At 45.9% G+C, this 17,197-nt stretch overlaps 1 protein-coding gene across 4 annotated transcripts in view; it reads left to right on the top strand.

Moving 5' to 3' along the window:
• The first annotated feature begins 14,942 nt into the window (after positions 1 to 14,942).
• LOC137342235 (ubiquitin carboxyl-terminal hydrolase 30-like) overlaps positions 14,943 to 17,197 on the top strand; it is a 56,709-nt gene continuing 54,454 nt past the window's right edge. For 2 of the 4 annotated variants that reach the window (XM_068006056.1, XM_068006055.1), the window contains exon 1: positions 14,943 to 15,037. In XM_068006056.1, coding sequence (XP_067862157.1) covers positions 14,958 to 15,037 — 80 coding nt within the window. In that variant the 5' untranslated portion in view covers positions 14,943 to 14,957. Of the gene's footprint in view, positions 15,038 to 15,084; positions 15,169 to 17,197 lie in introns of those variants that run through there. The other 2 variants (XM_068006058.1, XM_068006057.1) reach the window with 2 other exon arrangements.

Here is a 17,197-nt window from a genome sequence, read left to right as displayed (position 1 = left end):
CACTACTGTGTGCCAAGTTCCTATCCTCTTGGTATTGTATTCTGTTGATGTTTTGATTGGTTTGTATTTAATGGGAGCCCAGAATTGGATCATCTTACATCAGCAATGGGCTCCAAAACTTCTTACATTTTAAAAAAGGAGAATCCCTTACTTTCCCTTCTCCCTGTTGCAGAGGATGATGCCATCTCTTGTGCAAACATCAACTCCAGGAGTCTCGGTGCTGACTGAAACCCAACTAACCTTGGGATGAGAATTCTTCCGGTCATTCTGTGCAGCGAAATCATGAGTGCATTCATGAGGATTTCCTTTATTTAGCAAAGTCAAAGAATGCATTTATGATTTTAATAAGGAAAGCACAGTCGCAATATTGCTGCACAATATTGCTGCACAAAAGTGACCAGAAGGCATGGTATCTGAGCAGCTGCTCAGCATTCTGTCAAGTCTGCCCCAGCCGTCCTGTCAGCCTGGGACACAAGGGTAAAGTAGATAGTTCTGCCTCAACATGATTATCAGCAAGTACCTTGTTGGTAGGGAGAAGTGAACAGAGCTCAATGAGTAAGACGTCAGGGCAGCATGTTGCGCAGTGGATCACGTGGTTCCATGCCATGAGAGTAGAGCTGCCCTTGTAAACGTACCCTTGACACTGAGGCCATAGAGAGCACCATCTGGAATCTGGGACGCTTACTGCTGCCAAGGGTGTCAACCTGGTAGAAAGCCAGCAGAGGTGGAGTAGATGCCCCAATGACTGGATGGTGCAGGAAAGTGATGTGTTTGTTAGTCAATCTACAAAGGGACTTAGCTTCTCTTGCTAGGGAGAGATATCTGATCCGAGTGACTGCCTTTGCGTACTCTCTCCACATGTCCTAAAACTTCCTGGCACTCTTGCACACTGTTCCACGGTCAAACAGTAAAAGAACTTCTCACCATTCAGATCTCCATTTTATTTAACTTTAGAAATCAAATTAAAGGTGCTCTGTTGAGTGTCGATCTTGTGGTTATTTGGAACGTGAAATAAGTTCAGGAGGTATTAAATCTCAACAGGAGCCCATGGCTGATGTAGTGAGGATTTAAAGGCAAAGCGACAAGGAGATGATTTTCAAGAGATCTGTGATGCCCTGAGCCTGCTTCCCAAACACAGTCTATTCTTGCCACAGATTGGCCCATTAATGAACTAGACTGTTCCAAGTACAGTGTTATCATCAAAAGAATTGCCAAATAAACAATGGGCATTACGCCATCAGTTTGGGGGAAAACAAATGAAGGAAGGAAACAATCTATGAAGTTGATCAATTTCAACAAGGAAACGAGACATAAAATAAATGATTTGCCCCTTTGTTATGCAAGACATTGACTCCTTTGTCGTTCTGCTCTTTTGCAGTGTCTGGACTGTGCTGTGGTTTGCTAACACTGCCCCATACTTCAGTATTTGCAGTTCTGATACTTGTAAAGACCTAGACTGCATTTCACAGCCTCTAAGGCTAGCATGACCTCAGATGCTGAATTTCGTGAAGGCCATCAATTGTCAACCTTTGTATGGCGTGTAAGATCATTTGACAACAGACTCTTCCATAAAGCTTTGGGGTTCAATGGACTCCCAAGTTTTATTTTTTAACCAGAAAGTGATTGCTGTTATGGTACATGGCTTCCAGTCACACATATTTCCACAACTTAAAATTTGTTCTTGTTCCCAAACCACCCTCAGATGTTGTGTGAATCTGTTCCAATGTGGAGTCACATTTCTTTCTCGTCCTGCTGCTGTGATACCACGATTACAGAATGCCCAAGTTAAATTGTTTTTACTGTTTGGAAACCCTTCCCTATATCCAGTGTAACTTACCCTCAATTTGTTCTCCCAGTATTTCCTCTTCCTTCCTCAGACTTGAACTTTCCTGTGCTACAGAGCGGATGGGAGAAGGGGCAAATCTGGACTATTTGAACATCTCTCCAGGCCTACCACCAATGCCTGCTTAGAAGGGCATTAGCTTTTCTTCTTCCCTGTGTGAGGTAGAGTATATCATCGTAGCTCACTCTCTGAGAAACTAGAGTCTGCAACAAATATACTTTTAAAAACTGACCCAAAGAATTTCACATTTTCCCCCTTTCCCTCCTCGTTAAGTACTTTTTCCATCTCTCTGTCTCTCTCTACTGCAAACTCTTCTTCCTGTCTCTTTATTTTATCACTATTGTATTCAGTGCTCCTGGAAAATCTCTTGTTCCTCTTGAGCTCCAATAACCTTGTCCTACACATGCTTTCTCCTCCCCGCACCCTCATTGCATCATCTCCTACTCTTAACTTATTTCCCAGGACTTATAAATTCTGGAACTCCTTACCTTCATCAGTCATCTTCATGCAGCCCACTGCAGACATTTAAAACCCTTGCTTGACACCATCTAATCACCACTGCCTGATTTACCTAGACCATCTCTGTTATATAATTTTCTATCTGGGCATCCTGCACTGTGGGCCTCTGCCTTTCACTTAAGGAACATGGAAATATACAGGACCAGAAGAAACCTTTCAGGTCCATATGGCCAGTCCAATGTCTAGGAAATATCCTATCCCACAATACATGTCATACTTCTCCATCAGTTTTTTTTCTCCAGGCACTTAACCATCTCTCTTGAATTTGCTGATACGTTCAGCCTCTCGGCAGTCCATTCCATACATCCATCAAATCGCCTTGCATAAAGGAGTTAAACCTAAACCATCTCTTCACCCTCTCTCTTCCATGTTTAAAGCTATGCCTTCTTGTTCTAAAATCTGTGACTATGTTAAACATATTGATGTTTATATTGCCCATACCCTTTAGATTCCTGAATACTTCAATAAGATCACCCACAAGCCTTCTCTCCAACAGCGTAAATATTCCCAGTTTTTGCAGCCTCTCCTCATAACTCAGGTACCACATCCGAACCATCAGTTTAGTTGCCCTTAGCCATACCTTCTGCAATGCCTGGATGTCATTCCCAGAACTGTGCTCCAGTTGGGGCAGGACCAGCACTTTAGTACAAACTCAGTGGGGGTAATTATATCTTGGGCCGACTGTGTAAAATGGGCGATAATGAATTAGCCGTCCATTATACACCAGGCTTGATTTTCCTTTACATTGAAGTCAAATGGAAGGGAAATCGGGCGGGGTGTATAACGGACGGGGTGTATAACGGACGGGTGTATAACGGACGGGTGTATAACGGGCGGGGTGTATAACGGACGGGTGTATAACAGGCGGGGTGTATAACGAACGGGTGTATAACGAATGGGTGTATAACGGACGGGTGTATAACGGACGGGTGTATAATGGGCGGGGTGTATAACGGACGGGTGTATAACGGGCGGGGTGTATAACGAACGGGTGTATAACGGGTGTATAATGGGCAGGTGTGTAACGGGCGGGGTGTGTAATGGGCGGGGTGTGTAACGGGCGGGTGTATAACGGGCGGGTGTATAACGGGCGGGGTGTGTAACGGGCGGGTGTATAACGGGCGGGTGTATGACGGGCGGGGTGTGTAACGGGTGGGTGTATAACGGGCGGGTGTATAACGGGCGGGGTGTATAATGGGTGTATAACGGGCGGGGTGTATAACGGACGGGTGTGTAACGGGCGGGGTGTGTAACGGGCGGGGTGTGTAACGGACGGGTGTATAACGGGCGGGTGTATAACGGACGGGTGTATAACGGGCGGGTGTATAATGGGTGTATAACGGGCGGGGTGTATAATGGGTGTATAACGGGCGGGGTGTATAACGAGTAGCCAATTCGATATCACTCATTTTAAACCATCGGCCAAAGTTAAAATTACCCCCATTCATGTCCTGAGATTTGTGCTCTATCCTGTGCCTATTACGGCCCAAAACCTTATTTGTTCCCTTCACCGATGCCGCACAGTTTGCTGATGGCTTCAGCTAACCGTACACCAGTACCCCAAACCCCTGTCACTGTGCCAAGTAGAATAATACCATTTGGATTATATTGCCACTGTTTCTTATTCTTTCCCAATCTCACTTGTGTTTAACTTTTAAAAAAAATAACACGTACATGCATCCTGATTTTGGAAGAAAGGTTTCTTGATGGGTTTATTGGGGTCAGGCTGTGCCAGTTTGTAGAATTTCCTAAAGCAGTGAAATGCAGTCTTGGGCATCAGTGCCATTCTGTGGCGTACATTCCCTGACCTGGTTCATCTTTCTCCATCTTGAGCCTCTCGCTGAAGCACCTGTATCAACATGTTGTAACTTTATAACGTAGTAAAATATATATTTTATCATTGAATTTCTTTTCTAAAAATTGGGATCATATACTGTTTGGCAGTTAAATAGAAAAAATGAAACTATTTAAAAAAAATAAATATATATATATGAATTCTATGGTGAGTGTATTTTAAATATGAGATATATCTATAAATAAATATATAAATGTTCCAAGTATTTTTGGACTGCGTGTGTTTTGTACATTTTAAACATGGTTTAGTAGATTCATATGATCTGCTTTGAGTGTTTTGGTTGCAGCAGTGTCGCAGGCTGTGAGTAGATTCTGGGTAAGTGGCTGCGATTCTTTGGGAGGGTGTCATGGTCCTGGAAGAGGGGGAAGTGAGGTTCTAGGTGCTAAGACACTGCCTCTCCATGGCAACGGAGAGGATCTGGCACCAGTTGGAGGCTGCTGATGGGACAGCAAGTAATCTTTTTTTTAATACTTACCTTAACATGGAGGCAGGAGGAGCAGGAGTGTTACCTCGTGGCTCCGCATCAATACTGCGAGCTGCTTCTGGCCCGAGCTCACCTGTTCTTCCCAACCCCCCTCCCGTTTGCCTCTTCCCCAACCTCCCTCCCGTTTACCTCTTCCCCCCTCCCATTTGCCTCTTCCCTCCCTCCCGTTTGCCTCTTTTCCCCCCTCCCATTTGCCTCTTCCCTCCCTCCCGTTTGCCTCTTTCCCCCCTCCCGTTTGACTCTTTTCCCCCTTCCCGTTTGCCTCTTCCCCCCTCCGGTTTGCCTCTTCCCCCCCCCTCCAGTTTGCCTTTTTCCCCCCTCGTTTGCCTCTTCCCCCCCTCCCGTTTGCCTCTTTTCCCCTTCCCGTTTGCCTCTTTTCCCCCCTCCCGTTTGACTCTTTTCCCCCTTCCCGTTTGCCTCTTCCCCCCTCCGGTTTGCCTCTTCCCCCCCTCCTGTTTGCCTCTTCCCCGACCCCCTCCAGTTTGCCTCTTTTCCCCCTTCCCGTTTGCCTCTTTTCCCCTTCCCGTTTGCCTCTTTTCCCCTTCCCGTTTGCCTCTTCCCCCTCCCGTTTGACTCTTTTCCCCCTTCCCGTTTGCCTCTTCCCCCCTCCAGTTTGCCTCTTCCCCCCCTCCTGTTTGCCTCTTACCCGACCCCCTCCCGTTTGCCTCTTTTCCCCCTTCCCGTTTGCCTCTTTTCCCCTTCCCGTTTGCCTCTTTTCCCCTTCCCGTTTGCCTCTTCCCCCCTCCCGTTTGACTCTTTTCCCCCCTCCCGTTTGCCTCTTCCCCCCTCCCGTTTGCCTCTTCCCCCCCTCCCGTTTGCCTCTTCCCCCCCTCCAGTTTGCCTCTTCCCCCCCCCTCCCGTTTGCCTCTTCCCCCCCCCTCCCGTTTGCCTCTTCCCCCCCCCTCCAGTTTGCCTTTCCCCCCCCTCCAGTTTGCCTCTTCCCCCCGCTCCAGTTTGCCTTTCCCCCCCTCCAGTTTGCCTCTTCCCCCCGCTCCAGTTTGCCTTTCCCCCCCTCCAGTTTGCCTTTCCCCCCCCTCCAGTTTGCCTCTTCCCCCCCCCCCTCCAGTTTGCCTTTCCCCCCCCTCCCGTTTGCCTCTTCTCCCCCCTCCCGTTTGCCTCTTCTCCCCCCGCCTCCTATTTGCCTCCTTCTATCCCCTGCCAGAAAAAATAGTTGATGCAGAATCATGGTTATTTTCAGGAGCCCAGTGCTACCCCGCGCCCCCCCCCACAACCCAACATCAGGACCTCTCCCGTGTATCCATTTAAGATAGGTTGGAGCTGAGGAATTCAGGCATTATCGATCCCATAGTTTGGGCACAATCCAGAGATAAAACCTCTCTACAAACACCCGAGCTGCAGTAAGATAATTAATAAAGAGTTCCAAGTGAGAAACAAGCCAGTAATCAGATCTTGCGGTTCTTGTGGACTTTCCTAAGCTACTTGAGCTTCACTCTCACGGTTTCTGATGTTATCCGAGTCCCTTGGATTGTAAACAGCTCTCCTGCTTTTAAAATGTTCTATCTGACAGCTTGTCCACGACAGTGGTTGCCTGTAACAGCATTAGTGATAGTGGGGTGTGAGCATAGCAAATCCCGAATGTTGATGCCTCGACATGGTCTGCATCCTGCACTGCCTTGAGTGGCTGAAATGGTCAGTGTAGAAGCAGTGGTGGGGGTGCATGTTGGGGGGGAAATAGGAAATAAAAGGAAGTGGAGGACTTCATTTTGAATTCGCATGAACCGAACAGCAATTTACAGGACCAGAAAAGAGTGTTTCGGTCCATCTGGCTGGTCTCAAGGTCCACAATACGTTCACCACCAACATCCCATCAATTGATTTTCTCATCTAATGCCTGTCCGACTCCCTCTCAAAATTACTGATGTTATCGGCCTCGATTGTATCCCTCGGCAGTTCATTCCAAACGGTCACCACCCTGTGTGAAGTAGTTATACCTGATCTGTCCATTCACCTTCACCTTGTGTCCCCTTGTTATTCTTGGGGCCCTGGTAAATAGTTTCTCGGGGTTCAACTTGTCATTTCCCTTCAAGATTTTGACTCCCTCATTAGCCTGCTCTTCTGCGGAGTAAAAATTGTCAGCTTCTGTCGTCTCTCCTTATAGCTCGGGTGCCCAATGCCAGGTATCAAACAGGTAGCCTCTTTGATACTTTTTCCAGTGTCACGATGTCCTTTCTGTAATATGATGATCAGAACTGCTGACCGTACTCCAGATGTGGATGGACCAATGCTTCGTACAGCTTCAGTATCACACCCTATCATTCATGTTCTGTTCCTTGCTCCACACAACCCAAAATCCTGTTTGCCTTATTTACCACTGCCGCAGACGGTGGAGATGATTTATATCCAGCAACACCCCTCAATTCTTTTCCGATGCTGAGGAGGTATCCTAGAGACTAACACCATTTAGTTTATGGTTCCAGTGTTTACTCTCCTCCCCTAGTCTATATACACATGTTGACATTGAATTTCATTTTTTCCATTTCTCTTCTTCTCCACGATGGTTCTAATACCAAACTCAATTAAGTTACGGTCAGTGTTTAGAAAATATTCCCTAACCTTTTATTGTTCACAAAACCAGATCCAGAGTTGTTCCCCCAATACAACTAGACATAACTGAATGCTTTCTGGACCAGGATGGCTCCTAAGCTGTCAGGTAGTCATGGTAACCAGGTTGGTGCTAGACGTCACAAGGCCTCACTGCCGTTCCCTCCCTCTGCTGGCTCCTACTTGTCACTATTTTCCTGTACAATCCCACCATCCTAACTTTGGTTTTCCACATGATCTTCTGCCGGCTGGAACCCATTCATCACCTTTCAAGAATTCTGATCTTAAGCCGTGTGGCGTACGTGCGCTCCCCACTGCAATCCACTTGTCTGTTACTGCACACTGATCATTCCTGTTTATTCTTTCAGTGCTAGTCAGTCTGCTCACCTACACCTTCCTTCCAAAGTCATCCAGCCTTTGTTCCTGAGCTTCTGGGACTGTAGAGATGTGAAATAAAGGAAAGGCAACTGGCCAGATTATGTTAATAAACTAAAAGGGCTTCACTCGGACAGTTTCTGATGTTATTAGCAAGGAATGTATGAGTGTGCCAAATCCTTAGTGTTGAAGCTTCTATATAGTCTACAGCTTGCACTGAGCTTGACTGTTAGGCTGAATATAATAGTGCAGAGGCATAAAAGAGGGAGGAATAGGAAAGAATCTTGTATTTAAGATTAGTTAGGTATTCCGAAATGTTTAATTTGTCTTTGGGCGTGGAGAATGTTTGCAGAACCTTTCCTCCGGAGGTTGAACGGATTGTATTTGGTCTGTGGGAGAAATGGTCTTGATGGCTCAAGCACTCTCTTTTTCACTTCAAGCTTTCTGAGAGTCCAGACATTTTCTGGAATGGACCGATTGCTGAACTGTCCCCCAAGTTAATAAAATACAATTCCTAAAATACAAGCCGCTGTCCATTTAAGGATAAGGTTAATCAGTAAACCCATGTCAATCTCCCTCTCACTGGTTCTCATGAGCTATGCAAATAAAGGAAAGACTATGACTGAAAGAATAAGCAACTTCACACAGCAGAGGAGGTGCGAGCCAGATTCTCAAGGAAAACATTTTGGAAGCCAGCAGTAAATCGGGCTGGGATCATAGTTAGTTTGGAACCAAAGCTTAGACCTTCTCGTTTTAGGCAGCGATTCTCCTTGTGCACACCAGCGTTAACATTTTAGAATTAGCGATGGTTTTAATAAAATCATAGAATTATACAGCACAGAAGGAGGCCATTCAGCCCATCGTGTCTGTGCTGGTTCTTTGGAAGAGCTATCCAACTAGTCCCACACTCCTGCCATTTCCCCAGAGCCCTGCGGATTTTTCCATTTCAAGTATTTATCCAATTCCCTTTTGAAAGTTACTATTGAATCTGCTTCCACCGCCCTTTCAGGCAGCGCATTCCAGATCATAACAACTTGCTCCGTAAAAATTTTTTTTTTCCTCATGTCGCCTCTGGTTCTTTTGCCAATTACCTTAAATCTGTGTCCTCTGGTTACCGACCCTTCTGCCACTTTTAGTTTTACTTTAAAAAAAATGCAGATGGGTTTACTAAAAGCAGCGGAAGTCATTTTTGCTGCGTACAGTTCAAAATTTATTGCTCTTCCAGGAAGTTGTAGAAGAAAGAGACCTTTTATTGTCTACAAGCTAGTAATTCTTGGTGAAATAGAAGGCAATAAAAAGGCATCACCGTCTGAATCCTTTTTAAAAAAACATTATTCCTACATTACAACAGTTCAAAAAAGTACTTCATTGGCTGACGTCCTGAGGTCGTGAAAGGCGCTATATAAATGCAAACCTTTTTAAAACTTTTTGAAATTAATTTTGTGCTTATGGTGGTGAGGGACATTAGTGTCGGGGACTGCACGTTTTTCTATTTTAAGTATGCGGTGTTAACACCAAGCGCTCTCAGAGGCTCATTGTTGCAGCTCAGATGCAACAATGAGCCTCAGCCCCAATCTGTGAGGAGCACATCCTAATGCACTAATGGGGCATTTTCCCTTTCCCGCACCAGCTGTCCTGTGGCCTTACTGAATGAAGAATCTCTTTCTTACAATGAATGATTACAAAGAATTACAGAATTACATGGTCAACTTTGAGGTCCTTTATCCATTCACCTGAAGTCCTAAAGGTCCCCGTCATCACTTTTATAAACAGCATTGCAGATTGTGTGTGGTATATAAACCATTGGGGGGGATTTTAGCTGCCATTGGGTTTTTAAGCAGGAATCCGCCGGTTATAGTGAGTTTCCCGCCCGCCTCTGGCAGTATGCAGTCACGGCGATTTTAATTGGGTGGGAATCGGGTGACCCTTGGCAGCCCACCTGCACTCAGGTAAGTGTGGGGAAGGGAGTTACGAGCTCTCGCGGTGGTGGGGTTGGGGGGGTGGGCAGGGAGGGAGGGGAGGAGTCCGGGGCAGGGGAGCTCTAAGAAAGAAAGAAAGACTTGCATTTATATCGTGCTTTTCACGACCTCAGGACGTCCCAAAGTGCTTTAGAACCAATGGAGTATTTTTGAAGTGTAGTCACTATTGTAATGTAGGAGTCTCGGCAGCCAATTTGCGCACAGCAAGATCCCACACTTCTTTGTGGAGCTCGGAGGAGCAAAGGTACTCCACAAAGTAAATAAAACAACGTACCTTACTTAAAACTTAACTTGCTCTGCAGCTTCCTGATCCTCTTCGCACGGGCGGGAAAAGCTGGGTCAAAGTTAACATCGCTGTCGGGGGCCTGATCAGCAGATGTGAATTAGGACTCCGCTGCCCATGGGCGGCCAACTTAGCCGCCTGTCCAGAAGCGTTTGTTAAAACTGGACGCGCCAGGATCTGGTCGGCTTTCTGGCGGGGCATTTTAACTGCCAACCCGCACGGCAGGTTGGGTTAAAATCATACCCAGGCTAGACTGTGGAGGTTGGTCTGTGCTGCTTTAGGTCCGTCCCTAATTTATTCCTCTTCCCCCTGCCACCACCATGTGCAGGAGTCCCCCCTCATCCATTTGGCAGACCTGGCCATTGCAGCTCAGTCTGCCTCGCTGGCAGGCTGGCAGACTTGCAATTGGAATTGGTGTTGTTCATCTGCTACTGCAGTGATAGCCGGAGGATCTGCCAAAAGTGTCCTGTTGGGAATGTATCCAGCTTGTTCACTGGAGGCGTGTCTTAACAACTGCAGACGGCTTTAGGAGACCACGGTGTTATTCCCTCTTCTGATGATCTCAAAGGTTTGACCACGTTTATTTTTTCTTACCTGGCCCAGTGTCGAACCTCCCTCTACCGTACTGACGGTGCTATCGGTGACCAGCTTGCTGAGGTAGGTGAATTCGTTGGCAAATTGTCCTCCGCTGATCGTCGATGATGTGTGAGAGGTCCAGTCTATTCCCTCCACCGACACGCCATGTCGGGATCGAGTTGCAGTCGGCAGTGCCACTCTGCACCGTTGCTGTGGCACCTCCTCAATCTGTGTGATGGAGAGCCCAACCAGCGCCATGTCATTGTGTGTCAAGGTCTTTGCCAAGACTTGCTCCATTTTAAAACTCATTTATTTTAGTAAAAGAAAAACTGCTGCTTCTCCCTACCTTGTTACTTTTTAAAAGCTCTAATCAATTTAGAGACTAAAAAGAATGATTATGAATGCTCTTAACATTTCTTTCCAGTAGTTTATAATACATTTGAAGCTATTAGTTTCTATTCTCAAGTCTATGCCTTGCTTTTTCGAAGCTTTCGGAGGCTTCCTCCTTCCTCAGGTGAATGTGGAAATGAAATCCTCGAACCTATCGCATTTCATTTCCACGTTCACCTGAGGAAGGAGGAAGCCTCCGAAAGCTTGTGGATTTTAAAATAAAATTGCTGGACTATAACTTGGTGTTGTAAAATTGTTTACAATTGTCAACCCCAGTCCATCACCGGCATCTCCACATCATTGCTTTTTAGATCATTAGGAATACAGGATCATAGGAATTGCTAGACGAGAAAAGACCACGATCCACCTAGTTCACCATCCTGGCAGTCACACCATAAAACAATATTAGAACTGTTGACTAATCATGGCAATTAACCTCATCAGTTAGTCTACAACAGACCCAGACATGAGGCAAGGAAAACCCACCAGTGGTGAGAGTTGATAGGGGTGGGGAGAGATAACTAAACCCCACCCTGGGGAATGCTCTCACTTGTCCCTGGTTCAGTCCCACTCTCCTGTCTAGTCTGGATTTTTCAGCATCCCTCAGGCTGTTGGTCTCCCATTCCTTTCAGGCTCCTCCCACTCCTTTCAGGCTCCTCCCACTCCTTTCAGGCTCCTCCCATTCCTCTCAGGTTCCTGCTCTCCCATTCTCTGATTCTTTATAGCAATGTCTGCGCAGAGAATAGCCAATATGTTTTAAAATCAAATTTTGCACTATTTGGCGACTGATGGGGCATCGTATATTACATAGTATTTACCGCGCAGAAACAGGCCATTCGGCCCAACTGGTCTATGCCGGCGTTTATGCTAAACACGAGCCTCTCCCACCTTTCTTCATCTCACCCTATCACCGTATCCTTCTATTCCTTTCTCCCTCTAGCTTCCCCTTAAATGCATCTATTGTCTCAACTACGCCATATGATAGTAAGTTCCACATTCTAACCACTCTCTGAGCAAAGAAATTTCTCCCAAATTCCTTATTGGATTTATTAGTGACTATTTTATATTTATTATCCCTAGTTTTGGACTCCCCCACAAGTGGAAACATCTCTATTTATATGTGGGTCATAAATTTCTGTAGGGTTTTTGATGAGGTCGGGGAGGGTCCATCGTATATGGCGGTCACCCTCTCCACAGCTATGTACAGTAAGCCAAAACTATGAAAGTTGTTGACATTTTTCAATGGCAAAAATAGTTAATTTGGTAACGCACCATCCAGTCAGCATCTGAAGCAGCAAAACTCAAGTAACATTCTTACATTCAACTTGTTTCAGAGTTCTTTGTAATTTAAGATTGAATAAAAAAGAATAACTTCCTTAAAGATTTAAAAACATTATATATATGCAGCAGCTTCGCCTCTGTTAACAGAGCTCCGTCTGTGGTTCTCTGACCAAAGCAGTCTGCTTCAAAACTGGTTGCTCAATTTTAATACACCAATCAATCCCCTGCGGTGTAGTACATGGGTAGTCCAGACCAATTTGAACTTTTCAGGTCAAGCAAGGGGAATGATGTGGGGAGCGGGGAAGAGGCAGATAGATAGGAGGGTGATTTTCTCATCCGGCAATAATGAATCTCTCCAGCGCTGGACAATAGGAACAGAAATAGGTTCAGCCCCTCCAGCTTGTGCTGCCATTCAATTAGATCATGGCTGATCTGTATCTTAACTCCATCTACCAACATTGGTTCTGTAACCCTTACCTAATAAAAATCCACAATAATGTTTTTTGTTTGATCAGCTGGAAATTCACATCAATCCGAACATATTTAAAAGTTTTCCAAGCCAAGCTCCTGAGCTATGTCTGCTGGTAAAGTGTCTGTTAATCTCACGGGATCCAAGGTGAGGTAGCCAATTGGATACAAAATTGGATTGACGGCAGAAGACAGAGGGTGGTTGTAGAGGGTTGTTTTTCAAACTGGAGGCCTGTGACCAGCAGTGTGCCTCAGGGATCGGTGCTGGGTCCGCTGTTATTTGTTATTTATATTAAATAGTGATGTCTTGAGGAGTGTACATATTACAGAGAGGGAGGTGCTGGAAGTCTTAACGCGCATCAAGGTAGATAAATCTCCGGGACCTGATGAAGTGTATCCCAGGACGTTATGGGAGGTTAGGGAGGAAATTGCGGGTCCCCTAGCAGAGATATTTGAATCATCGACAGCTACAGGTGAGGTGCCTGAAGATTGGAGGGTAGCAAATGTTGTGCCTTTGTTTAAGAAGGGCGGCAGGGAAAAGCCTGGGAACTACAGACCGGTGAGTCTGACATCTGTAGTGGGTAAGTTGTTAGAGGGTATTCTGAGAGACAGGATCTACGGGCATTTGGAGAGGCAGGAACTGATTAGGAACAGTCAGCATGGTTTTGTGAGAGGAAAATCATGTCTCACAAATTTGATTGAGTTTTTTGAAGGGGTAACCAAGAAGATAGATGAGGGCTGTGCAGTAGACATGGTCTACATGGACTTCAGCAAAGCATTTGACAAGGTACCGCATGGTAGGTTGTTACATAAGGTTAGATCTCACGGGATCCAAGGTGAGGTAGCCAATTGGATACAAAATTGGATTGACGGCAGAAGATAGAGGGTGGTTGTCGAGGGTTGTTTTTCAAACTGGAGGCCTGTGACCAGCGGTGTGCCTCAGGGATCGGTGCTGGGTCCGCTGTTATTTGTTATTTATATTAATGATTTGGATGAGAATTTAGGAGGCATGGTTAGTAAGTTTGCAGATGACACCAAGATTGGTGGCATTGTGGACAGTGAAGAAGGTTATCTAGGATTGCAACGGGATCTTGATAAATTGGGCCAGTGGGCCGATGAATGGCAGATGGAGTTTAATTTAGATAAATGTGAGGTGATGCATTTTGGTAGATCGAATCGGGCCAGGACCTACTCCGTTAATGGTAGGGCGTTGGGGAGAGTTATAGAACAAAGAGATCTATGAGTACAGGTTCATAGCTCCTTGAAAGTGGAGTCACAGGTGGATAGGGTGGTGAAGAAGGCATTCAGCATGCTTGGTTTCATTGGTCAGAATATTGAATACAGGAGTTGGGATGTCTTGTTGAAGTTGTACAAGACATTAGTTAGGCCACACTTGGAATACTGTGTACAGTTCTGGTCACCCTATTATAGAAAGGATATTATTAAACTGGAAAGAGTGCAGAAAAGATTTACTAGGATGCTACCGGGACTTGATGGTTTGACTTATAGGGAGAGGTTGGATAGACTGAGACTTTTTTCGCTGGAGAGTAGGAGGTTTAGGGGTGATCTTATAGAAGTCTATAAAATAATGAGGGGCATAGATAAGGTAGATAGTCAAAATCTTTTCCCAAAGGTAGGGGAGTCTATAACGAGGGGGCATAGATTTAAGGTGAGAGGGGAGAGATACAAAAGGGTCCAGAGGGGCAATTTTTTCACTCAAAGGGTGGTGAGTGTCTGGAACGAGCTGCCAGAGGCAGTAGTGGAGACGGGTACAATTTTGTCTTTTAAAAAGCATTTGGACAGTTACATGGGTAAGATGGGTATAAAGGGATATGGGCCAAGTGCAGGCAATTGGGACTAGCTTAGTGGTATAAACTGGGCGACATGGACATGTTGGGCCGAAGGGCTTGTTTCCATGTTGTAAACTTCTATGATTCTATAATCCTTAACAAGGACTCAAGCCAGGGATCTGTCCCCTGCCAGTTTTGGACTTGTAAACAAGTTAAGCTTGTTTACAGAGAGATGAAGGGAAGGGGGAGGGGGAATGCAGAAAAAAAATTGTTATTGTCTGGAAACCAGCTTTGGCCACTAGTGGTGGAGAGAGCGCCATTCAGGGAGCAGGAGGACCGGTCACCACTCCGGCTGCCCTCGATGGTAAAGCTTGTCTCCTCTCGCACTCGTTGGCAGGAGAGGGTGGGGTGTTCGCAGTTTTTCAGTCCGGGCGGGTATCGGAGACGTTGTTTGCTGAGATTTGGGTTCCGGGTTTGGCTGAAGGGTCCCGGTTGCCGGCCGGCTGGGCGGGCGGGCGGGAGGGTGGGTAGGAGGAGGCGGTGGTGGACGTGATGCGGAGTGGGCCCGGGGCCAGGTCGGAGGCTGGTGACAGGCTGGTCCGGGAGTTCCTGCAGAGCGGAGCGACCGTTAGGTGAGCCGGGCACTGGGATGGAGCAGAGGGGCCTGCGCCTGGCCGTAAGAGACACCGATCCTCGCTTGTTAGTCATTCCTCCTCCCGAAGCCTGAGCCGCGCTGGGCGGGAGAAGCTTCCTCGGCTGCCCGGTATTTTAATAATTGAAACCCGGACAATAAAACTCCAAGTTGTGGGCGCCTTAACCGGAACCATTTTAGTTAAACCTCTGCCCCCACATTGGTTTCAAACTCTTTGCTAAAAGGTGGTTCGTCGGCCCTTAGCGACCATTCTGTATTTGTGAGGCTGGATAGTGAGGGCCGGGAGGCTATTCGACTGTTGGGGGCATCGCCGCCTAGCCTGTCTTGATCCCGAGCCTCTCCTTTCCAGGAGGCGTGCTGAGGAGAGGGGACACTGACTGATTTTCCTGGGGTGCTGAGGCCAGTCATCGCAGCCCGACTGCTGCTCCAGCCGAGATCACTTAACTCAGCCAGCTGGGGTAGTGGGGCTAATTGGATAGCTCTTTCAAAGAGCAGACGCAGACACAATGGGCTGAATGGCCTCCTGTCATGCTATGAACTCGGCACAGACACAGGATTTGAACATTTCAACCTTTGTTTTTTAAAAAAAAATGAAAGACTTGCATTTACATAGCGTCTTTCATGATCTCAGGACGTCCCAAATCACTTTACAGCCAATGAAATATTTGTGAATTGTGGTCACTGTTGTAACGTAGGAAACGTGGCAGCCTATTTGCGCACAGCAAGCTCCCACAAACAGCAATTAGATAATGACCAGATAATCCGGTTTAGGTGTTGGTTGATAAATATTGGCCCGGACACCGGGAGAACGCCCCTGCTTTTCTTCGAATAGGGCTGCGGGATCTTTCATGTCTACCTGAGAGGGCAGACGGCCTCGGTTTAACGTCTCATCCGAAAGACGGCACCTCTGACAGTGCAGCGCTCCCTCAGTACTACACTGAAGTCTCTGCCTAGATTTTGTGCTCAAGTCTCTGGAGTGGGATTTGAACCCACAACTTTCTGACTGAGAGGCGAGAGAGCTACCATAGCTCAGTTCCAGGAGATGATATTTTGAATAGGCTGCTGGATAGCAGGACTAATTGTCCAAATCTACTGTGACAATAAACCAGTGGCACCCCATTTATAGTGAGGACAGCGCATTAGGGAAGGGGGTGCTGTCCAAACTCAAATTTTTAGAATACATAAGAAATTTTAGAAACAGAAAATGCTAATACGCCCAAGAAGCCTGTTCCTTTTTTAAAATTTGATCTTAATTCTACCTATTTACCTTGTTAAAATCTCTTCTTTCTCCTGAAATGCAGCTAGTTGTCTCTTGAATCAACATGTGAAGTAAACTTCCAGAAAGAGTGGTGAGCTAAAAACTCTGGAACCTTTAAGAAAAAATGGGATGCTGCAATGGGGGGAATGATAGGATGTCACTGAAATAAAAACAGAAAATGTTGGAAATACTCAGCAGGTCAGGCAGCATCTGTGGAGAAAGAAACAGAGTGAACGTTTCAGGTCGATGACCCTTCCTCACAACTCTGTTTCTCTGTTAACTCTGTTTCTTTCTCCACAGATGCTGCCTGACTTGCTGTGTGTTTCCAACATTTTCTGTTTTTATTTTAGAATTCCAGCACCTGCAGTGTTTTTTGATTTAGTTTGTCACTGGATGGGTGAATTAAGATGGGCAGAATAGCCTTCCTCGTCTGTAATGATCTTGTGAATCCCTTCATACTATTCACTAATTCAGGTAATTCTCTGGTAACTAATTCCAGAGGCTTGTTGCCAATGAAGACAATATGCAGTTGTTCTTTTTTTAACTGATTTCTAATATAACTGCAGGAGAAAAATTGCTAAAATAAGCATTTGAACAATACTTTTTACTTTAAAAAGCATTAGTTATGGGAAAGTTAAGCAGACAGCTGTTTTAAAGCTGGACTCACTAGCAGGTCTGCACTGAGTGCGTTTTACTATCAAAGAGAGAGAAATAGAAAATCTATTTATAGGTGTGGAGCTGTATTTAATTTGCAGTCAGGTGCATCAAAATACGCTACATTTTTAAAACAAAATGAGTGAGTCTCCAAATGCTGCTGAATGGGCTGCACTTAGGAGTTTGGGCTCTCCACGTGTTAAAAGACAAAACACTAATGGAAGCTAT

The sequence above is a fragment of the Heptranchias perlo genome, chromosome 25, assembly GCF_035084215.1.
Source record: "Heptranchias perlo isolate sHepPer1 chromosome 25, sHepPer1.hap1, whole genome shotgun sequence".
In the NCBI taxonomy this organism is placed as follows: Eukaryota; Metazoa; Chordata; class Chondrichthyes; order Hexanchiformes; family Hexanchidae; genus Heptranchias; species Heptranchias perlo.
The sequence above is the reverse complement of the archived record's forward strand: the minus strand, read 5'-3'. Positions and strand labels throughout refer to the sequence as shown.